The sequence below is a fragment of the Urocitellus parryii genome, chromosome 5 (genome assembly GCF_045843805.1).
Source record: "Urocitellus parryii isolate mUroPar1 chromosome 5, mUroPar1.hap1, whole genome shotgun sequence".
Lineage (NCBI taxonomy): Eukaryota > Metazoa > Chordata > Mammalia > Rodentia > Sciuridae > Urocitellus > Urocitellus parryii.
The window spans coordinates 95,866,815-95,891,942 of NC_135535.1; the positions used below are offsets into that span (position 1 = coordinate 95,866,815).

General features: G+C 42.3%; 1 protein-coding gene across 1 annotated transcript in view; it reads left to right on the plus strand.

Moving 5' to 3' along the window:
• The window catches only part of Grin2b (glutamate ionotropic receptor NMDA type subunit 2B), a 288,344-nt gene that overhangs the window by 94,345 nt on the left and 168,871 nt on the right, over positions 1 to 25,128 (plus strand). Inside the window, exon 2 of the mRNA XM_026409295.2 lies at positions 9,870 to 10,468. Coding sequence (XP_026265080.1) covers positions 9,870 to 10,468 — 599 coding nt within the window. The remainder of the gene's footprint in view (positions 1 to 9,869; positions 10,469 to 25,128) is intronic.

Here is a 25,128-nt window from a genome sequence, read left to right on the forward strand (position 1 = left end):
AGTTTCTTTGTTTAAAATAGCAATTGGCACTTCCTTTCAAAGACCTCTTTCTCTGCTTGCAACTTCTGTCAGAGGAAAAGAATTCAGGTAAAATGGTACAAACTTTGACACCCCTGAGTGTGGTTTCAAAACAAACACATTTCCAAAAGTGAGTAAGTGGACCATACTTTTACTCCTCAAGTTCTTATTTCTAGCAAAGATCTTGCCAACTTTTGTCTTTTCTAGAATGATTGCTGCCTCTCATCCCCACCTGGCCACTCTCCAGGATCAAGTTGAGATATTGACAGCATTTCAGTTACTTGAGCTCCTAAAGAGGAGAATGGGCACACTGGTTGGGATAGGGGTGGGGGTCAGTTAGGATGAGATTGCAATCTGAGGGCACAGGACTGTGGGAAAAGGGGGCAAAAAAAAGAAGAAATCTTAGTTGGGGCTGCAGAACTGCTTATGGCAATGACAAGTTGGGTTCCAGGAGGCTGCAAGGTTCCAACTGGGTAATCAAGGGGACAGGCTGGGGGAGAGAATAATCCTCAATGTGTTGGAAACTGGGTCTATAGCTTTCTATATATGCTAAATCTGTACAATTATTTGTACAGATAGAGAAATGGATAGGCTACTGTCTAGGGCTGTGGACAAGATCCTGTGACTCAACATAGTTTTAGCATGGTTCTCCCTATATTAGGTTATGAGCTGCCTTTGTTCTAGCAGGTGGTAGTGTACTCTCCACACTTCATATGCCTATTTCCACCAGAGTTAGAAAGACCATGAAGGGTAAGTGATTAGGTACTCCAAACTCTTCAACATCCATTTTTAGTGCTAATAACCAGTAACCATAAAGACTTAGAGTTGAATAATTCTGGAAAATTGAGAGCAATTTTAAGTATAAAGCAAATTGAAAAAATCTCCAATAAACTTAGATGCAACTACAAATACCGGACACCATTTTCATTCAATTGAAGGACAGACAAACTAGTATCTGAACAATAAGCCTAAAGAACATTGGAAAGCTGGGCAAGACTGGGCCTCGCTGTTCCATGGGGGTTGCCTGCCTCAAGGTGAGGTGAGGACACTCTTTTGTACCCTATTTAAGATCAAATAAATCTCTTGGTGTGATTAAGACTGATGTGGGTAGTCAGCAGTTTGATATAGAAGTGGACAAAGCAATACAATGCATTGATACAAATAATATATTAATCATCTCACTGTATAAAACAGGAAAGGGAAGATGCTGTTGCACATCAGCTGGCACTTATAGATCTAGGGAGCAAGGCCCAACTTGAAGGGTTTGTTTAGACAGCAAATGTGAATGCACAGAGTAGGGTTCCTCATCTGGTAGAAAACGGAGTAAAAATTTGTACACGAGGAAACAACTGAGTCTTTGCATTGGAACTGTGGAAGGCACATGGGAAAGAAGGCTTCCTCTAAGGTGGTCGTGGCTGCGGCCAGCCAGGCTCACACCTTCTTCACCATGCATTGGGCTTACAGCAGCCCAGCTAGCTTTAGAAGAAGGTGCTGGTGAGGGCAGTCCTGCTTGAAAGATGAGAAGGCAGTGCCTGATGGCTAAAGGTCAAGGTCACATGATTGACTGAGACTGAGGCAGATAGGCACTGAAGAGTCACTGCAGATACATGGTTTTAAACTTGCCTGTATGCAACTTTAGTTTCACCGCCGGATCCCTTCAAAATGCTTGCTTCTTTTTTAGACAGATGACCAAATCGGTTTGGGAGATGAGAATAAATTCAAAGCCTCTTTGATTGTGAGAAGCGGTACTTTTCTGTGTGTGAGGAATTAGCAATTAGTTTTCCTATATAAGGACCTAGGGAAACTGATGGCTGAATACTGAATGTTTGGTGGGAAAAAAAAAAAAAAAGAAAATTTCAGCAAACTTCTTTCTGGGTTTAGCCGTTGGAGGCAATGGCTTGTTGATCTGTACCAAACCAGTGTGACTGATCCACATTGAAAACTCAGCCCTGCTTCCTCTTTCTCTCCATAGGCACCAGGGACAAGAGGACAAAGAGTTCTTTGTCTTCCAGGGATCCCTTGGAGAGACCCATGTGGATAAACATAGTCACTATGTCTAGAACCGGTGCTTTTGTTATTTTGGGCAACAAATGAGGTACTAACACTTAATCAAATATAAAATGCCTTTTCCACCCTTTGCCTCTCAAGTCTCCCCTCTTCTCTAATCCCCTTGGTATGGGAACGTGGTGTTCCAATCAAATGTGTATGAGAAGATGGGATTGTTAATTTCCTTGAGACAAATGTCAACATCTTTACTCTGAAAAATGGTGCTGGTACGTCAAGTTCTATCATTGGCTTGTTTTAACCCTGCTCTTTAATAATCATCACAATTCTTCTCTAGACTGTTCCCTTCAGCTCCACTTAAATAGAGAGATGTTGATGGCACAGGATAGTTTGGGACTTAGTATTTCATCCTTAATAAGAAATGACCTGTTTTCCCTTAGCTATTAGATTTAGTTTTACAATGGCTTTCTTTTTATTCTATATATGCCTAGATCTACTGGTGTTGAACATGTTTGATTTTATAGATTTCTCTAAATAAACTTAGTTTAGTCATTGATAACCCTACTACCTAAGTAATACTGTTAGTTTAATATTTATACTACTCTTCTCTATCCATTTCATTTGTTAAAAAAATATTTCCTGTTCCTCTGCCCTATTCCCTTGCCTTTATTTAAAAGTGCATGTATTCAGTCAAGGAACTTGATTGTTGCTGAACTTGTCAGCTTGCTCTTTTATAGGAAAGAACCTCTTAATAAAAATACAAGTCAATCCATCTGAGAGTTGTTTTGATCTGCATAATGGAGCAGGCCATAGAAAGGAATTTTAATTTAAGATGAAATGAAACAGCCTCGTTAGGATTTTGGCAGCCCTGATACCTTAAAGAAGAGTACAAACAAATTCTAGAAGAGCTCTTAATATTTTCCAGCCCTTTGCTCCCTATAATTGTGTAATTCAGTTGGGCACTCTACTGAGAGGGAATCTGCGTTTTTATTCTTCTCTTCTTATTGCCCTTCCTGTTGCTTATAAATTTTCTTTTTGCTATAAAATTGTCTCTGAGACCTAGAATATGAAGAACCTTGTTTAGATAGTCCCAAAGTGAATACCTTTACTTTTTTTCTTAGCTGTGGCTTAAATTTGGGTATTGAAGCACATCCCAGAGGGAGACTCAGTCAAGGAGGAGAATGGAAAAAAAAATTAAGGAGAAAGCAAAATTATCTTCAGAAAGAACAAATAAGAATAAAAATGCCGGCTTCTGTGGGAGTTGTTTAGTTATCCAGAGTGACTCTTAAACTAGTGCAAGCTGCTTGAATTTATGTTTATGGGCTTTTGAACACCCAGTGTTCTCTTTTGCCTTCAAAGATTTAAAGAAGAGTCTGGCATTTAACGGACAGGAAAGATCACGATTCTCCATCAGTAAGCTTCTGTCATGTGTTTCAGTCATGATATTTTGGATCAATGGTGAGGCTGGAGAACATCAGAGACATTCCCTATCTTGAAAGCCATTGCTCACAGAACTGACACTATTCAGATCCATCCTAAGTGCTAACTCCAGTCTTAGTCACCTGAGAAAATGGTGGTGTGTTATGAGGATTTCTAGTCATCAAAGAAACTGATCTCTTGGGGTTGAATGGGTAGAGAAAAATCCTTCCCTTTATTTTGGAAGAAGAAAGAGATTTCTCCTCCCTATATTGTTTTTACTCTGCATCACATGTAGAAGAAGTAAAGAAGGAATACCCAGGACTTCTCTCAGGGCAGCCAGGGTAACCCTGGCCCCTTACCCCATTGTTTCTACACTTACCTTCTAAATCTGGTGGTAGGGAAAATTTTTAGTGAAAGCCTAGTAGTGCTAGGCTTCTTTCATAAGACAGATTTTTCTCAAGAAGTGAATTAGGAACAGAGGAGAATTTTGTTTATTCACGTAAAGCAAAGCAAGATCAGACTTCTTTTAATCTGAAACTATTCAAATGTTCTTACAGAACTTTAATCCCTATGATGTAATAAAGTACTCAGATTTTAATAATATGAAAGAATTTAAAAGTATAGTTGCAATTGGATCACCAGCTAAGACAAGCTAGATTTGAGAATTATCTGCTTGCAGCATCAATAACCCCATTCATTAAATTCCAACAATTTTCTCAGTTTGTACTCTGGGCCAGGCCCATTCTAGGGGTAGGGTTACAGGAATGAACAGTGATATCCCTGCCTCATGGTGTTCCCATCCTAGTTTGGAAGAGACAGGAAGTTTGTAATAAATGTATCATATAAGTCATCATGTAGACTGTTAGAAGTTGGTAAATAGTCTGGCAAAAAAGAGAGAATGGAGCCATTGAGGAGGATCCAGCATGTCCATGACAAGGGACAGCAGGCTTCAGTACTCCATTGGGTGGTTGGCACTGAGAGGGCTTTGTTAAGAAGATGAGAGATTTTCCCAGACTTGAAAGAGGTGCATGTGTTAACCCTGTGGATACCTGGCCAGCTGGAGAGGAATGTGTCTGGCTGGCAGTGACTAGAGCAAAGGGCTGAGACAGGAATGTGCAAATGTGCTCCAGTGAGAGCAAGTGCCTGTGCACAGGGAAGAAGATGGAGCACATGCACAGGGCTTCCAAGGGGAAGAGGGAGTCCAGATCAAGGGCATTGGCTGTTTCTTTTTGAGTAAATTGGGAAGCCATTGAGAGTTTTGAGCAAAGAATAACATCTTATGATTTGAATTTTAGAAGGATCATTCTGCTTCCTTTTGAGCATAGATGGAGGGGTTGGGACAGAGGCAAGGGGGCCATTTAGCAGGCTCTTACGGCAAGGGGATAAAGGAGGCCAAATGCTCTAGTAGACAGGGCTGACTGCACATTGACATTGGAGTTGTCGCTATCAAGGTCACCAGTACCTTTTACAAGAGGACTTTCAGTGGACTGGTGGGGCTAAAGGACTAATTGGAGTCAGTTTAAGAGTGAATAGGAGAAGGAGAAGGGGGCTTGGAAGAGTTGAGTTTGCTGCAAAGGCAAGTAAATAAGTGCTGGTGGCTTTTTTTTTTTTTTTTGCCACCATGGCTAGCTGCTATAGCTAGCAGGGGTCTCCTCGTGTTTTCAGGCATACCTTATATCCACGAGGTGGGCACATACTGTTAGCACAGAAATTTGAATGTGACCATCGGTGTCATTTCATTAATTTCCCACCCAATAAGGGAAACTTCTTGGTAATATTAATGCAACAAACAGTATAATTTTTTTTCAGGTACCACATGGGGATCCAGAGATGTTGAAGGCATAGCCCTGCTCTTGGGAAACACACACTTTTAGTGGGAGCAAGCAAGCACATGTTACTGTGTGCTAAGCCTTGTGATAGGGATGTACAAAAGGTCATGAAAGCCCAGGGAGGTAGAACTAACTGGAGGTGGGGAAGGGGGTTTAGAAAAAAATGTCATCCATCAAAGAGCTGGTATTTGAATCAGGTCCTAAAGGTGAGCATGGAGTTTTCCAGAGTATTGGGGTTTATGTCAGTTAATAATCTTGCTTCCATTTGAATGTTCGTAATGACAAAGAGCTCGCTACCTTTTGAGGCCCATTCCATTTTAGAAAGTTATCATTGTGAACCAAGCACAATGATACATGCCTGTAGTCTCAGCTACTTGGGAGGCTGAGGTGGGAGACTCATTGAAGCCCAGAAATTCAAGTCCAGCCTGGGCAACATAGAAAGACCCTGCCTTAAAAAAAAAAAATCCACAATTGTTGCATACACATTTCATGTACTGTGTCACTTTTAATATTTTTACTCCTTGGTTCTAGTTCTCTCCTCTGGAGCTAATGGGCAAAGACTTATCTTTCTACAAGTTATTTTAGTATTTGAAAATACATCTAATGTTCTCTTTTAAGCCACCTCTTTTACAGATTGGAAAGGGAAGATGAGTAGAGTCAGGTACCCTGAACAGCAGACTCTGAGACTAAGGTTAATATCCAGGGGGCTTATTAGGGAGTGTTCTTGAGACTGGCACCATCAAAGGGAAGGGATGGGATGATGGGGAAGGACTGGGTGGAGGGAGAAGTACGGAATGATATAGTTTTAATGGAAACTCCAGCTGTCCCTGTTAATCTTAATTCTTAAGATTGACTGACCTTTCAGAGTCATCCGGAGTTAGGGCAAAAAGACCAGGTCTTTATACCCCTTGACAACCAGTCACTCAACACTGTTTACTCCAGGAAGGGAGCATGACTTTGGGCAAATGGCTCTCTTCAGGCGAGACAATCCCCAAAGCGGGGGCTGAGCTAAAGACTACTGCCAGGGGCATGATCAGTAGCTGCAGTACTTAATCCTTTATTTCAGAAGTGGATCGGTAGGGGATCTGGATGATGCAGAAGAAAAATTCCATGTACTGCTAATTCTTGAGGCAATTATTTTCTGAGGCAGATAATGGGATGAAAAAGTACTTTTTTTTTTGTTTCTTATTAGCAAATAAACACCATGAGCATCAAAGTAATGGAAGTACAACATAAAGGTTGTAGACTGATGGAGTCTAATGTACAATTCTACCTTTCCTGTGCTAATTGCTCATCTCATTTATGGTAGCCTTTTATTTAGGGATGCTTTCAAGGCAAGTTGAAGAAGTACATTCATGCAATAAATTTGACTGGGAATCTCTACTAAGAGGAGGCTACACAAAGAACCCCTGCATGTCAACATTTTGTAATGACATTAGGAGATAAAAATGTAAGTGTGGAAGCATAGTGAGCTGCAAACAGAATTATAGATCCGTCCTTCATCCTTGATCACTTGTGGGTGATCACAGTGCATGCTGGGTGCCTGCAAAGATGGATGTGTGGCCACCAGTCCTTTCCACTCTGTGCACACATGAAGATTGCACTTTGATTTGTGGCCGCAGCCATAATTTGCAAAGTCTGTCACCATTGGCAACTTACAGTGATCCCAAAGCTTTTTTTGAAAAAGAGCTGTTCCATTCCTGACCACCGTCCACCAGATTGATGTGTCAACGAAATTAATAACACTGGTCTACTCATTATACCGGGAAATATTTGCCCAAGCCATAACTCTGTCTCTTGATTTCTCTTTGGCTTCAGTAAACTCCTTTTGGTGCCAGATTAAATGGTCTTAGAAGGTATCATTAGTTAATGGAGGACTGGCAAGATAAAATGGCTGAACTGGGCATAGATGGGAGCAGAAGAGTCCAAAGCAAAATGAAGTTGTGTAGGACAACAGAATTAGAAGGTGAAATCAGGATATGGTGGGGATTTGATGGCCCCCTGTTAATTTTCTCTTCTCTTACTCTCCCCCGCATCGACTTTCTTCTCATAATAGCTGACGTTGTCTTTACAAGTTCATTTATAACCTTGGGAGGGGAGGGTATAAAATGATCAAGAAGGGTAGGGAGGGTTAGGTTGGTATTTCATAGACTGATTTCCTTTAAATTCAATCTCATTAGCACGAGGTTATCTGTTATGGACCCCCACGGGTTTCTCTCATAGCTAACTCTTGCTATGTATTTGAGCCAAGTGTGGTGTCACTGTACACTTGGCATTCAAGAGCTTCCTCATGATAAGTTTGGTTCATCTATAGATGTACTTTGTTTGCAGTCGGGATCTCTATCAACCCAAGCCTTGTCTGTCTTAAGGTATATTTGAAAGCTTTTCGACTTTGCTATAACCACTCGGCTTTTAGAAATTCACAGGATAGTAGTTCCCATTTGAAGTCCCCCAAATTCCCTTTTATCTGGAAGCATAACAAGGAAAAAAAAGTAATTATTTCTTTAAAGCGTTAGCTATTCTAGGTGTGTTGTTCTGTCACTAGACTTTCTTTCCTGTTTTTGTGGTTCTCTATGGGCCCCTGACAAGTCTTGGAATAATTGAGCTTTGTTGTTTGAGATTCCCACGTGTCTAAGTTCTTTCAGCTCCTGTAATAAAGTACAATAAACTAGGTAGCTTGTACACAACAGAAATTTAGTTTTCAGTCTTGGAAGCTGGGAAGATCAAGGTACCAGCAGACCTGGTGTATAATGAGGCTCACTCTTGTACTCTCTGGTTCATGAGTGGCACCTTCTGTCTGTCCGCATGAGATGGGAAGGTCAAGGTAGCTCTGAGTCTGTCTGTAAGGGTGCTACTCCCATTCTTGAAGCTTGAACCTTCTTGACCTAATCACCTCCCAAAGGATCCCACTCCTAACACCATTGCCCTAGGGGTTGGATTTCAGGGTATGGAATCAATATCCGTAACACCACTGTGTCTATAACCCAAGGAGGGGTCATCTTTGTTTTCAGATAGATCTTGTGTTGTAGAAGTCTAGAATCAGTGTCTGACCAAGAGTTTGGAATGGGTGCATATGTGACATAATCGTACCAGTATGAATTAATTCCCTTTGCACTCTTGGCACCCCACCCCTTCTGCTCTTCTGAATTCCGTGGTCCTTTAAGTTTCTCTACAAATGTATGGGTAAGTCTAGGGGAGGAAGCCAGGATAAGCACCATTCTACACTTAGCAGGAAGCATTGCCCCCAGATGACTACCCATCTGCTCTTCCATTCTGGGTAGCCTGTGGGAAATGTATAAAGCTCAAGCCACGAGAAGCAAATGGCTCTGGCAGAGCTAAGGGGCTGGCAGCTCTCATTGCCGAATCAGGGTCTTTGGACACCAGCTGGATATTTCCCAACCTGTATTTTTTTCAATAGTGGGTGCCCAAGAAATACTCAGCAATTTCTCAGCTGTGCAGCAATATGTTCCTAAACGAAGGAATCACTATATAATTTTGTATAAAAGCCCATTTTCTTGGTCTCTTGTAACTGTACTTTGAAACACTAGTTGGGGGATAAAAAGGAATAGCCCCTCGGAGAGAGACACAATTTTGTCAGTCTGGATTGTTATAAAATGGAGATGAACCATCTGATACAAGACAGGGGCACCGACCAAGAAAAGAGATACCATTACCCAGGAGGAAATCAGGGGGAAATGGACTGAGAGTGCAGGACAAGCCTGAGAGGATGCTCATTTTGCGGTTTCAGATTCTTGTCGCTATAAGGTAGAGATAAAATACAGGGCTTGACATCTCAGAACAGCAGGTGAAATGCAGCTTAAAATGGGAGAAATGTAAAATGGCCTCTCTCTTGAAAAGAAGGAGAAAATAGAAGATGCTCAGCAATGGCAGAAAGGTGTCTGTGTGGTATGTAGTCAGTCCAAGACGCATTATGTGGATACAAGAAAGAATAATTTTCTCTGTGTCGCTCTAGAATAAAGCTTACACGTGAGCTTGAATACCAGTAGTTTTAACATGTAGCTTAGATGCCGCATTTGAGCCTTACTCTAACTTGCAAATTGTATTATCAGAGCAAAGGTTAGACCACATTAGCTTTTATACTATTTACACATTCTTCTCCCTCGTATCCATACCTGAGCAATGTATACCTTCTGGGCCAGTGAGCCTGTGCTATCTCTGTAAGTAGGTCTAAGGGTAGATTGATAGCATTTTAGGGTATATAATGTTACTGAATTATACACATCTGCAATTGAGAAATTCAGAAATCCTTGAAAAATGGAAACAGAAGGAATGTGTGTGTGTGTGTGTGTGTGTGTAGCTTGTAATTCACCTGATAGCAAAGTCTGACCTGAAGTGAAATGAGGCCACTTAGAACCTCAACTTCACTTTTTGGGACTCTACCCGTTTTGCTCTAGAAATATTTACATGTTTTATTTTGAAGAACTGTCTTAGACTCTGGCCCCAAGGATTTCAGATAAGAAGAGTATAAATCTATGTCGATTTTCTCTAAATTCTGAGAAATACTTACAGAAACTTATTAAAAATTTTTGGGATTCAAATGTTTTTCCTCTCTCTTTTTTTGTACCTTTGCTGTTCTAGGATGAATCCTCCATGTTCTTCCAGTTTGGCCCATCCATTGAACAGCAAGCTTCCGTAATGCTCAACATCATGGAAGAATACGACTGGTACATCTTTTCTATTGTCACCACCTACTTCCCTGGCTACCAGGACTTTGTAAACAAGATCCGCAGCACCATCGAGAACAGCTTCGTGGGCTGGGAGCTAGAGGAAGTCCTCTTACTGGACATGTCCCTGGATGATGGAGATTCTAAGATCCAGAATCAGCTCAAGAAACTTCAAAGCCCCATCATTCTTCTTTACTGTACCAAGGAGGAAGCCACCTACATCTTTGAAGTGGCCAACTCAGTAGGGCTGACTGGCTATGGCTACACGTGGATTGTGCCTAGTCTGGTGGCAGGGGATACAGACACAGTGCCCTCGGAGTTTCCCACTGGGCTCATCTCTGTATCATATGATGAGTGGGACTATGGTCTCCCTGCCAGAGTGAGAGATGGAATTGCTATCATCACCACTGCTGCTTCTGACATGCTGTCTGAACACAGCTTCATCCCCGAGCCCAAGAGCAGTTGCTACAACACCCACGAGAAGAGAATCTATCAGTCGAATATGCTCAACAGGTGAGTGAGAAACAAGGGGTAGTGGGTAGAGACCAGGGAGAGCTTCAGAGACTGGGGTTGGAGGCTCAGAACCTGTGGGAAGAGCTGTTCAGGATGGCCGCTGGTGGAAGGTGGCCCTTTGGATGGCAACTGGTCACAATGGAGAGAGTTTTTCAGATCCAAACCTCGCCGCACCATGTCCTTGTTCTAACATAAAACGACTACCACTTACTGAGCACTTACTTATTGTGTGCTAGATGTTACTCTTAGGTGTTTTGCATGTTTGACCTCATCCAATCCTCAAAATCTAGTTGAGTTTTAAACATCATTTTCTTTTTATAATGTAAGAGAATGGGCTTATAGGCATGAATTGTCCACAGCCATGCTACAAGTGAGTGGTTCGGTGTGAAATGGAACCCAGACCTCTCTGATCCCCAAGTCCGTGATCACTAGGAGAGAACAGTAGTCTTAGAACCGAGGGAGTACAAGGCTACTTACCTTGGAATGATCTGCCTTGGGAAGAGAATATGTTACAAGCCTCTGTTAGCATCTGAAGAGTGCTCTTCTCTTAAAGAAATAGACTTGGTTTTATCTCCTTTGCTTCTCCACAGTCTTTTTGAGTAAAAAGGCTGCTGTGGAAGCAACATGCATGGTTTCTCTTAGTCTGGTTTGTTTAAGCAAGACCAACATATCCATAGAGCGCTGCTCTCCTGACTCACCTCATACAGCCCAGCCATGACTCTAGTGCAGCCTCCTAGAAGTAGTGATTGACTGCATGAGGTAGAAGATCCTATGCTATGCTTTCATGGTTCATTATTTGTATAATATCACTATGTATCCATATTGTAAAGTTTCAGAAGAACACAGAAAAGAATATGAAAATGACCTCAAATCTGACTAACCAAAGACAATTACTGTTGAAATAATTAGTGAGTATCCTTCTAGCCATCTTTGTGCATATACAGCTATATGGGCATAAATCTATAATTTTATATAAGTAGAAATATGATTATACCTGCTGTTCAATACTGCACTTTTTTTCCCCCAACAAATGTTTTGAACATCCTATTTATTTTATTTTTTGTACTATGTCAGGTATACATAAAAGTGTTCAGAAAACACCATGCATATTTAGATCCAGTTGAAGGAATGAAATAGTGGGAACATGTAGGGGAAATTAATTCTGAGAAAGGTGAAATACAATTGGTGGAAGTTTGGATGGGTACCTTCTTATACTTGTTTAATTTCTAGAAGGGAGTTGAACTGTAGTCTCTAGATGAAGCTCTTAATTTCAGATTGAAACTAAAAGCAACTTTAATGTGGCTGTATCTCTGATCTAATCCTAATATTCTCCTAGTTTGATCTTTCTGCTCTCTCCATAATCTGTAATCTGTAAATATTAGCCCTTGTTTAGTACAACTGTCTCCATTCTCTTCTTCCTCTCTGGTAGTTCCACCTAGGCTTCTTAACGTGCTTCTCTTTCTTTTGGCATTCTTCAAATTTGAGTGTTCCTTGGGGTTGTCCTCTAGACCCTCCGCTTTTTTCATTCATTGCCAGGGATACAACTAATATCACCCCAAGGTGACATCTCTATTCAGCCCCTCTTAATGAAGCCCCTGGTTTACAGTGTTTTAACTAGAACCAAAAACATTCCTTTGGAGGCTAAAGGCCAAAATGAAACTGCCTGCCTTTTCTCCCAACTGTACCTTCCCGTCCTCTCCTAGCCAAATCCATAATGCCTCTAAACGATGCATCCCTATTAACAAATTGCCTAAAATCAAACTTTCCAAGATGTCTTTTTTGATTCTCTATCCCTGACATCTCCTAGCCAGTCCTGCCATTTGTTATAGGTTTTAGCCTCCCGACACCTCTGGAATGCTTTGCTTGTTTTCATGTTCCCTACCACATTCTAGTCCATCTTTTTCTTCCCTGTGTTGCTGCAGGGCCTCTTAAATGATCTTCCTGCTTATTTTAAATCTGCATTGCAGCCAGAGTGATCTAAAATGAAAATGTGATTTCATCACTCGCCTGCCTAATACCTTTCAGTTATTCTCATTGCTTTGTAATAAAGCCCCGTCTCCTTCGTATGGTTTACAAAGCCTTCCACAGCATGGCCCCTGCCTCCCTTTCCAAAATTGTGTCATGCCATTCTCGCCCTTAGACATCACCCCACCTCCCTTCAAAACTGAACTTTCTTTATATTTTGAAGATACTATTTTCTCTTTTACTTCCAGCTCTTTCCTCTCCCTGTCTTGAACATATTCCCCAGCATGCCCCTTCCCACCAGTAGACACTTGCAGATGACCCTTTACCTGCCTGTGCTATATTCCTCAGGCTTCCACTGGCAAGTCCTTCTTGTCCCTTGGAGTAACATCACCCTGCTATGTGCCTGCTTTAGTCAGCTCTTCATCACTGTGACCAAAATACCTGACAAGAACAACTTGGAGGAGGAAAAGTTTATTTGGGGCTCAACAATTCAGAGGTCTCAGACCTTAGACTGCTAATTCTATTACCTTGGGCCCAAGCTGAGGCAGAATATAATGGGAGAATAGTCCAACAGAGGAAAGCTACTCGGCTCATGGCCAGCTCAGGAAGAAGAGAGAAAGACAGAGAGGAGGGCAGGCATCATAGAGAAGCTCTCCCCTTGCCCGGCACACCCCCATGACTTACCTCCTTCAAGAATGCCTCTCCTGCCTGCAGTTATCACCCAGAAAGTCCGTTCAAACTAGAATAAGCTGATTAGGTCACAGCTCTCATAACTGAATCAGTGCACATCTGAATAGCCCTGCATTAACAGGAGCTTTGGGGAAACACCTCATATCCAAACCATAACAATGCTCTTATTGCATCTTGAACTTTTCCAGTAAAGACACTCTTCAAACTATGATAATTACATGCTTTGTCTCCCTTCCCTGCAAGTTCTGTGAGAGCTGTGGCCTTTCTGTCTTATTTCTGCCTCATTCCCAGCACACTGTGTGCCAGGGAAGTGATTGAATGATGGCCTCTGAGACAGTGCACACCTACTCTGAAAAAGGGAGCGAAGATTCCCCTTAAACCCTGCACAAGGTTAGAATCCCAGCTATCCAAGAGTGGGGAGGACCTGATCCAGTTTGAGATCAGGATCAGCCACTTAGTGAGGCCCTGTCTCAATCAATCAGTCAATGAATAAAAAGAAAAGGGCTGTGTCTATAGCTCAGTAGTTGAACACCCCTGGGTTCAATACCTAGTACCACTTAAAAAAAAAAAAAAAAAAAGGATTTCCTTTAAAAACTCATTGCTGGTTCAGTTCAGGTTTTATCCCAGTATTTTTAGTGTTTAATTGAAACTTGACCCAGATTATCTTCCCAAATATTTACTGATTAAAACCACCAGGCATGGTGGCACAAGCCTGTAATCCAAGCAATATGAGAGGCTGAGGCAGGAAGATCACAAGTTCAAAGCCACAAATTAGTGAAGCCCTAGCAACTTATGGAGATGCTGTACCAAAATTTAAAAAAAAAAAGTGTGTGTGGGGGAGGATGTGGCTTGGGATGCTGCTCAGTGGTTAAGCACCCCTTTGGTTCCATCCCTGGTACAAAAAATTTAAAAAAGCTAATCATGAAGGGATGTTCCAGGATTGCTGCTTTTATCTTAAAATTTCCTGCAAGTGAGCTGCAATCTGCAGGTACTATGATGTCCTGCCTGGCTTGTTTTACATTTGGGCTTAATGTTCTCTCTGAAGCCTGCTCTCCACCCACATGTCTCTGAAGCCACAGTGGGTTAAACCTTTGCTGCCATCTCTCTGAGGCCCTAGAGGCTCCCATGTGGTCTATCAGGAAGGTAGCTCTCCTGGACCTTCTACACCTTTTCCTTAGTAATTATCTCAAGATGACTACATCCGTCCAATTCCATTTTCTCAAATGTATCCATCCCAAGAGGAAAAAAACCAACCAAACAAACAACCAAACAAAACAAAAACCCATGCTACAGGGCAGATAATTCATCAGCACATCGGGCACCAGTATAAAGGAGAGAAAGAGAGCCAGAGGAGCCAGAGTCCCGCTGTACTTGACCTTGCAAGTGTGTTGCTTAGGAAATGCCTGGATTTCCTCCCTTCTTCTCCACTAGGAAATTTCCTCTCTGAATCTTCTCTCCTGCTTGGTTCCCTGCCTCTTCTTGGGTTCTTTGTCCACCTGCCGGCTGCACAACTTATCCCTCCCCTGCCTCTATTTTGTCTTTTCCTTCCCCTCCTCCCAAACATAGCTTCTTCTGGTTCGTGACTCCAATCCCTAGCCTCTCTTGGGGATATTTTATCACACTATTCTATGAGGCCCAGAAAGGCTTTGGGTTGACTCATGGGGATTATAAAGAGGCATCCCCAAGCCTGAGGTGTTAGCACCAGGCGCTGCTGCATTCTCAAAGACATCCCTGGAATTCAATTAGGCACTCTCTGTGCCAGCTCCTCCTACTAATGCTGGTCTGAAATCATACTCTTCCTCCTTCAGAGCTCTGGACTCACTAGGGTCACTCTTTTAAATAACAAACCAAGCAGCCACACCATTTAGTCGCAGCAGGAAATCTTTGCAAATAAAATTGCTGCAAATGGTTGGTTGTTTTATGAGGAAGAAGTTTCCTTTGGCCAGCTGCTCCTGGCTGTTTCCTTCTTAGCAACAGCCCAGGAAGAAAGGCTCCTCCACAGATTTTTAGGAACCACCCAGCCCTGGGAGGACACTAGCCAGGTAGAGTTAGGAAAGGATCTTCTCCTCTCACCTGAAATCTCAGTAACATCACTGGGCTCCAGCCCTCATGGAGGCATTGTAAGGGGCACTAACACTCCCAGTTATACCTAAGGACATGGGGTTTTTCTTCCCAAGTGCAGGAATTTCCTAAGTGTAGATTTCAGGAACAGTACAAGAGGTTATATGGAACTCCCAAATCCCAAAGACAGGCACACATTTGAAGCAATTCATTTATTAGTTACCCAAAGGAGGATTTTTGAATGGTGTTATGGAAACAGTCTCAGAGAATATCCATAAAATGCACTGTTTCAGATGAACACTATTTATCAGGTATTAATACAAATTCTTTACTGATAACTTCTTAACTCTTTGAATTAAAGGATTTAACACCTTAACTCATTGGCCAGCTAGTGACTTGGAAATAGGCTCTGGGCTGACTGGAGGTCTTTTAACCAGAGTTGCCAGAAAAATAGGATTCAGTTATATTTGAATTTCAGATAAGCAATGATTCTATTTTTTTTTTTTTTTTTTTTTAGTGTAAGTCCTTCCCAAATTTTGCACAGGACATACTTATGCCCAAAGAATATTTGTTATTTATCTAAAATTCAAATTTAACAGGGCTCCTGCCTTTTTATTTGCTAAATGTGATAATTCTGCTTTATGCATTAATAAGAACTAATTTTCTGTTGGAGCCTTGTCACATTCATTTATGCCTTATTAGTAAATACAGTACCATGCCCTACCAGAGCGCAAGACATGCTGAGAGAGATTCATTCCAACTGGGAACTTTATTTCACTGAAAGAGCCAGAGAATTTCTTCTGCCTTGTGTTCTCTAAGAATTTCTTTTGCCATGATATTCTGTTCTCTTGTTCTGGGAGAAGTCTGAAAGACCTTTGGGTCCTGGATGTTCTGAACATGGTTAGAAAGGGATCAGGTCAATTATCCAAATCCATCTTTATGCTCCTGGGCCAAGGAGGAATTGTTGGCTATTAGAAAGCACATGTCTATATTTTCCCTTGATCATCTCCCCAGGGAGCAGTTAGTGGTTATTTGCCTTTTCAATGTGCTCTCGAATACTCAAATAGTTCGTTTTTTGTCATTGGGATGATGGCACACCTGCCACATACTTCTGGGCTCTTTCTCTGGCCTGAGAACCCAATGCTTCTGCAGAGCTACTTATGGAACTTGTAGAAAGAGCAGGTGCTATTTGAGATACATGGGTCTTAATATAGCCATCCTCTTGTGAATCTTGCCTAATTATTTTCCCCCAGTTTCCTCAGTTTTCCTACTCAACATTTGTTTCATACGGCAACCCCCCCCCATTCTTCCTTCCCAGAGAAAGTGGCTGCCTCAGAAGACTGGAATCCTCCTCCTCCTCCTGGCCTAGCCGTGGAGAGACAGGGAACCGTGACTTTGAATAAGTGATGTGAAGAAAGGTGCTTTTCTGGGTTCTTATTAACAGAGCTGGGATAGGCATGAACTTCCTGCAGTCTTGAGGCAGATTCTCCATCCTCAAAACCACTGCATTAGCCCAGTTGTTCCCATGGGATGCCCTCTAGGTCTCTGGGCCTAGAAAGTGCTGAAAGGTTAAGAAATACATGAAGAATTGAGTCAATTAGTGTTTAATCATTATGGGCAAGAGCTGCTCGGTGGTCATTACCCATCTCTCATTTGTTATAAACATTTACACAGGCATATTTATGGGTAAGGCAAATATGTATGATAGGTTCAAGTAGCTTAACCTAATTTACATATGAACGAGTTAAAAGGTCACATGAATGTACAGTTACAAGTGGAATTGCTGACATAATGGCCCTTCACCTCCAGAAAGAAAGGCACTGCCATCTAAAAAAAACTACAGTCCCAAACAAAATATTTCATAAATCAAGATACACCTGTTCTACAAGGAGAGAGAAAGAGAGAGAGAGAGAGAGAGAGAGAGAGAGAGAGAAGAGAGAGACCTCCTCTGCTCAGTGGTGGAGAAGGACATATAAATTGGGGGAAAGACTTGAGACTCAAATAACTATTCTAAAAGTCACATTCAGTGCTTGTTATTCAGGCACAGCGAAGCAGGCTCTGTTTATGGAAGAGTGATTGAATATAGGTTTATTCAAACTCTTCTGTTTCCTCCATTCTTTCACATTCCACATACCAGATACATTAATGGTCATTTTATAAATGCCTTTCCCTTAAACTCAGACCTCTGAAAAGCATTCAGTAATGTTTACCATGCATTCCTTTCCTTGGTCCCCATTCAGTTCCATGGCTGACTTGTAAGATTTAATACTTACCCAGGGCAAATGTAATGTTTCTTTCTCCTTTCTTTTTTCCTCCTCTTTTCCCACTTCCTTTTGTCTTCTTTTTTCTTCTTCCTCCTCCTTTAAAAAGTGACTTATGATTGGCTGAGAGGGCCAGGGGTAAAGAGGGAGAGTGACTGGGGAAAGGCTACAGCTCACTGAGGCCACAGGGCTCTGGAGAATGTGGGAATGTGGGACTATGCTGGGGAGAAGACACAGTGGTGCTTTATCTCTCGGAAGGAAGAGGGTGGTCTTGAAAAGGAAGGAACAACTAGGCAAGTGATTCTCAGTGGAGAAAGCAGACAGATCTCATTCCAAGGAAGGGATTCTGCTGCAGAAAGGATGTAGGTTGGTGGCAATGCTGTGGGTCAGCAAGCAGGTGTATATTGGAATCTACCACATTTGTCAGCCAGGGTGTAAGAGCTATTGACTCTAATATCAGTTGCCTTTTTGAGGACTTACTGCATACCCAGCATTGTGCAATAATTAATTTGCTCCTACCAAGAATCCTGATATAAATGTCCCCAGAGACATCTCCCATCACCTTCTTTTTTTAAAAAGACAACTTGTGCTTTCCACCCTCCCAAGTACTCCCTATCCCCTCTCCCTCTCTGTTTTTCTCTGTGACACTTACCTGAAATACTGTATATTTTTTATTTATAAATATTTTCTTGTCTTTGTCCTTCCAGTGGAATTCAAGCTCCATGTGAACAGGAGTTTTTATTTTAACTCTGTATCCCCAGCACAGTGCCTGAGAAGTAGGCACTTGATAAACATTTATTGGATAAAAACATGAATGAAAAGACAGGAATCATTATTCCCACTTCCTAGGTTTTTAAGAAAGTAGAGATCCAGGGCCCCCGGCTCAGGCTGGAGCTGGACGGCATCTGCTTTGGGGACCTGAAACACAGCCCCTCACTGTGCAGCACATATTCAAAGTGCAGCTTTGAAGATAGCTCAGCCTCCCTTAGCATCGGAGCATCTGAATAGGAGGAACCCTTAGTCTTCATCTAATCCAACCCTTTCAATGTGTCTTTTAGTGAATACATGGTGGGATGATAGATCTTACAGATAGGAGACACAATCTCAGGGAGCACTCGTCCGTCCGTTAGAGTCAGGCAGGCAGGTGCCCCGGTATCCTGATGTCAGGAGGAGGACTCGATGCGAGAGCACACTGCCTCTTAACTGCTTGACCATGTCCTCAGAAGGGCTGGCAGGCAGCCAGGGCTTTGCTGTTAACCTGTGCCCTGGCCTGACAATGTCCCCATGACTCTTGCTCCTTCAGTTCTTACCCAGACAAGGGTACAAATTCACTGTTAATGGGAACTGAAGCTGGTATTATTTAGGAATTGTGTGGGAGTCATTTCTCCATCTGCTCTCTCTTCCCACCAGAGGATAGAGCTGGCTGGGTGGGGGTGAGGATGGGGATGAGTTGCCAGAAAGCGAGAATGCTGTCATTTATGGTTACAGACTTGGGCTGGACGGCTGAGTGAAGGCTGGACTGGAGCTTGCCTGGGTTAGCTTAACAGGCATGGGCTTCCTGAGAGCAGACGTGGTTGTCTGGCTCTTTGCATCTACATGACTCCTTGAACATCTTAAGTAGTGTTGAGAGTTTCTCTTTGCTTCCTGCCAGGGATGCATAGATGGTCATATCCTAGAAAACATTCTCCAGGTCCTAACGTGGCCAGTGAGGATTTGGGAGAAGGGGAACACTGAGAATGACTGCTAAGGTATCTGAAGCAGCGCTGCAGATAGGAGCCAGGGGAGGGGTGGGGGCCAGAGCTGGGCAAGAGAAGGCTTCCCTCAGCTTTCAGGGCTTTATTGGTGGCGCATCCCTTTCCGGGAGGGTCTGGTGCGGATAGCTGGCCTAGACTGGCACCCGTCTCCGGCTGGTCACACACACCAAGGAGCTGCTGCTGACAGATTAGAGCTCCCTGCTGCTGAAATCTGTTCCCTCTTGTCCGGCTTCCAGCAGCCGCAGCCGGCCGGGGGCTGCCTCCTGCCTCCGTCTCTGCACATGCTTTTTCTTTTCCTCATTCATTACTGCTTCACACCCCACCCCTTCTTTCTTTCTTCTTTTTCATCTTTTTTCTCTGTAGGGCGTTCTGCTCATTGATCTTTTGCTGCCCCTCTCTGCTTTTTAGCCAGCTTTCATTTTAGGATTTTGAAGCCTTTCCTGGCTTTGGCTCTCTATGCTCATGAGTGGCCATATGTGCAATTCCTGGGTAAGCACACCCAGGTCCTCGTGTGCATGTATTATTACACATGCAGACCGCACCCACGCGTGCCCATTTACATATGTCAAATGAAGTAGAAGATTATTAAGAGAACCGCATGAAACAGTTTCTATGTTACATTTTTCCCAATTCTTCCTGTGGCTAAAACTGGTGATTATGTGAGAAGGTTGAGGGTGGGATGTAAGCTGGGAGGAACCTTTTAAAATGGATTTTCTGGAATTAGCTCTGATGACTACCAACAAGGTATTTCCTTCTGGTTTAAATCCATTTTAAAGTCTTGATGGCCATAAGGACGGTTGCTAAATAGCCCCAGCTCATTTGTTATTTGGTTAGAAATGGTAAGGCTTAGTAGTCAAGTAGCTCTACCTATTTTTGAGAATTCACAGCTGTCTTCTTTTTCTAAAGGAAAGCTCTTCCTTGACAAAGCAACTGAAACAGCCCTGGAAGCCACACTGTGACCGTATCAGGCTCATTCTAAGAGGTCCCTCTCACAATTCCCTGAAAGAGGTTACAGGTGGTGCCCAGGTGAGGTCGTGTATCAACATACGTTCAGTGTTGGATGATTCCTGAAGGTCAGAAACTTCACACTGCTCATCATCATGTCTAATAATGACGATAATGAATGTGAGCATTTTCAGAAAGATGATCCCTATGTATATTATCTCACTAAATCATTACAGCAAACCTGTGGAGCCTTTTTATTCACTGAATAGATGAGCCGAGGCCATCAATAGAGAGAGAACTCAGATAACTCTCTTCCTTTCCATGTTCCCAGTGTGGCATTTTCCAGACGCTCCCACCCACGTTTTTTTTTTTTTTTCTTGCTTGAATAAAAATATGCCAGAAACTTTTGTTTAGTCAAAATAGCACAATAGAAGGCTATCATAATATAGTGTATTACAACGTAGGTTTTAACAGCAAGTCAAATCTCCCTCATTGTCTACATATTAAAAAAGTTATGAGTGTGTGTGAATTATAGACCATGACTTAAAGTACTGAGTGATTTCTACTGGCTACACAGGGTCATGGTCCACATTTCTGTTACCATGTCTACCTTGTGTTCACACATCGACTTAGCTCTTTTACCTGAGAACAGGTCACACTCTCAATGACCGGATTTATCTAGAACACAGATGACACCATGAAGAAGTCCTAAAAGGGGTCTGCACTGAAATCACTGACGCAAAATTCTTGCCCTAACATGAAAGTTGTTAATTTAAACTCAAATCTCATTTAGTCTAATTTTATACATATTTTTAGGAAGCTTGTAGGGCAGTTGGGTTATGTTGTGTCAGTAAGTCAGTTCACACAAGGTGTTCTGTGCAAGGCTGGTGTGGCACCTGCTTGATCACTGGGACCCAGATTCCTGCCAGCTTTCAACTAGCTGTGGCCTTCATCCCTGTGTCCAAGATAGCGACTGGAACTCCAGTTTCAAGAAGTACGTGGGCATTAGAGAAGGGGAGGGGCAGGTCTTTCCCTTTTAAAGAGTTTCCCCAGAAGTGCCACCCATTGCTTATGATCCGCTGGTGCAATGTCATATACACGGCTACAACTAGCTACAAGGAAAACTTGGAAGTACAATTTAGTTATTAAGCTGGGCAGTACTATTTCCTGTTAGAAATCAAAGTTCTGTTAACTCAAAGAGAGAAAGCATCAAGGCCATTTTCTTGGTAGGCAACAAAAAGTTTCTGAGATATTCCTTGGTTTTCCCCAGAAAACAACAGCTTAGCTATCACAAACCTGATGATAGGGATCAGGTAGGTAAGCTGGAAGCATTCATAAATGACAGAGTAGAAAGGGGCTGAGGACATCAGAAAAACCAGCGGAAGACTTTGAAAAGCACAGTGGCCTCTGGCCATTTGAGGAAAACTGTCTTATGCTCCCCTGAAAGTATTTATCCTCTTAGAGGATCCCTGCCTAGCAAAAGAGCATGGTCATTGTCAAGTCATCAATAAGAGTTTAAATTATATTGATTATCCTTAGCTGAAGAAGTCAAGAGAGCTCTGTAATAAAGAAATTTTCCATTAAAATATTGCCCATAATAAAAAAGTTTGCTACTTAAAAATACTAAGCTTTATCAATTTAGAAAATTTATTTAAGGAAAAGGTTATTAAGTGAAAGCTAGGTGCCAAGTGCTTTATATAGCATTTATAGTTAGCATTTATATAATCATAAAAGTCCTGTACAGAAGCACAATTGCTTCCATTTTTCAGGTCAAGAAACTGAGATCTGGAAAGATTAAGTCACTTGCTTACCTGACCTACAGATAAAGTCGGGTTCCAAACTGAAGTCTTTATAAATTCCAAGTACACTTTGCCCCATGCTTGCCATCCTTTACTGTAGAACCTGAGTCAATTAGCATGACTATGATGTCCATGAACACATCCTTAACTTACAGGACAGCAGGATTTGTAAGAAAGAGTTTCCTTTCTTGGCTTTTTGGCTAAATTCTTGTCCTGAAGACCAGATCAGATCAGCCCAGAATCAGCCCCAGAATCAGCCCCAGAACAGTTTCCATTATACAGTAAGGATGTTCATGCTGAGCCTGTCGATTTCACGCTCTACCACCATTTGTGCCCGGGTAGGATATTGCTGATGGTCTTCCTTTCCCCATTGGAGAGGAAGATTACTTTTTTTTTTTTAATCTCATTCCTGTATATTCCAAAATCCTTTATCCCACTGTGGAAAAGCACATGTGGTCATTGCATACCTGTAAACTGGGGAGTCAGGGAACTGAAGCAGACACAGACTTTCTTTTCTAAAATCTGCTGACATGTGGTGAGGCTACAGGCACATTAAAAACACTGCCAGGGACATGATCAAGCACAGCAAGACCTTGGCCTCTGTCATGATTTACAAATGTCCCTCAGGGCCACGATTCATTTTTGACAGGTTAAATAAGTTTGGATTTGTTTAAGGGCCTATGCTCAGTCAGAGATTGGAGAAAAATAATAAAACTCTGCTGGGAATGGAAAAACGCGGCATGTGGGGGCCACTTTTCTGTACCTCACAAAATTGCATTCAGTCTCAGTTCACTTGCTGACACATTCAGTAGGCGTTTGGACTCCCTATTATATACTGAGCCCTTTGTGAGACGCTGGGGACACAGATAATACACAGCACCCATTAGATTGTCCTCACAAGAAGCAGGGTGTCCACAGAAAGATTCCTTTAATTTGCAGGTTTGGACTAACTTGTCTGGAAACACAAGTGGATTGCTTAAGTAGCTGGCAGAATAAGCTTATGAAATAAAGATCAGAATTTCAGAATATGTTGGCTAAAACTATCAAGAATTTCCCGGTACCACTGATACGCAGCCATAAAGGATTCTTTCTGATTGAGACCAAGGTGGTAGAGTTAAGGAGGAGAAAAGAACCATTTTCATGTCACTGATTCTAGTTTAAATCTTTGATCTCGTCAGATTATTAGCCACCTGCAAACTCAAAACTTCATGAAAGAGTAATCTTCAGAGATGTGAGAACCCCTTCCCCCACAAGCATCCGCACACACTTTGTGTGCTCACTCGCCAACAAGTTTAAAAATAGGAGCCATGGTGTTGCCATGACTCCCAGTGCTACTTGGCAGCCTTCCTGTTCCCTTTGATGTGATTTCAGTTCAGAACACCACTGAGCGAGAATCTGGTTCAGAGCGGCCTCTAGCGGTTCCATCCTTAGGGAAGCGCTTTCTTCCCTGGACATTAAGCCCCATGCCAAAATTAACCCACTTTAGCCAAGTTGAACACTTTACTCGTGTGTTCCCAGCCATTCTTTAAGTGACCATCTTCGTGCAGAATCTGTCTTCTTATCAGCCACGAGGAACAATCCAGTGGGTACCCGCTGTGTAGCCATGGGGATAGGCCAGGTGCCTACCATCTTGCTAGCCAGAGGAGACTTGTATCCCACAAAAATTTGGGGAACAGCATAGAGCAGAGGTAGGGTGCTGCATGGTAGATGTAGTCGGGCCAATGAAATAATCCATATAAAATAGGTTTGTAAGGATCATTAGGAGTTAACATTTTTCTTTTTCAGATAAAAGAGCCTTAGCATGTTTCCACCTGGCAGTGGTTCCGCAGCCTCAGGGAAGTGTTGACATGCTGACTTCCTGCCTTGCTGTCTTCAGTGCATACTCAGTTCCATGTGTCAGTGCTTCTGCGCTGGCTGCATGGTAAAATATCCTAGCAGACTTTAGGAAACTGGGTTCCGCTCACCCAGCTCCAGTTGGACTTGGTTGGACTTAAAGGGGACAAGGGCCTGGGAACTGACATGTGTTAAGAGCTCCTAAGTCTATTCTATAGGGCAGCCAGGGGTTGTGAATCACTGTGCTCAACTCTGCCATCACTGGTGTGGCCCAATGAGCAGATAGGGTGAGAAGCAATAATAACACACAAATTTGAACTTGGTGCTCATGAAAAAATTCCTTCTTTTGTTTCTCTCCTGATGACCAGACTAAAAATTGTGATCCCTGTTGGTGCCATGAGTTTCAAATTCTGGAGAGAGTACAGGATGTGGACAGTTCATCATGGAGACCTCTTGCAGGTGGTCATGATTTTATCCCATTGTTTTTTCTGCCTTTTGCTGATGTTTCATGTATCTATTTGCTACAGAAAGATGAGTTTCCATCCATAAAGCTGGCAGCGTGAGCATAAAAACAAATATGACTTTAAATGGCATTTCAATTCCCCTGTACGTAGATTAGAAACCCAAGAAACAGAACTTTAAAGCTTCCAATTTGATGTGTGTGCTGGCCTTGATGAGAAATTGATGCTTTGCTAAATTTTGGAGTACACAAGTGATTTTAAAATGAAAGTTATTAGCACTAGAAAATGATGTTCTTTGTATTACTACACTGTTATTATATTTAATGGAATTGCTCCCTAAAGTGCTACAGAATGAAAGGAAAGCAGTGTTTAGGATGAGGAAGAAACAGGGTGAGAGCCAAGGTAAGAAAAGAAACGGTGGGCTGTCTTTGCCTTACAGTTCTTCCCCTGGAGACTGGGAGAGCCCTCCTTCAGGGGTCCAGATGAGTTGGCTTAACAATGACCTGGCAGGGGTGTGTAGGTGCTTTTATAACGTGTGGTATTGTGTGCTTCTGACTGGCAGTGTCTGCAGTGAGCAAGCAAGTCCAAGACACAGCTTTGGAAATGTATTAAGGTATACAATTAAGGAATATTGCATTTTTCATAATAGGGTAATGCCATGATTAAAAACTTAGGAAACTGTATCTCAGTCTGAAGGAATGAGAGAGAAGAAAAGAAATTCTTACCGCATTATTGTTGTTAAGATTTTTTTTGTGATTTGTAAGAGATCCATGGCAGAGCCTCCAGGCAAACTCAGCTGGAGATGGTTATTAGGTGATTGTTATTATTGGCTTTGACCAGTCTTCCACCCACCCAGACATCTCTCTCATATGGATCACCAGGTACCTGGCT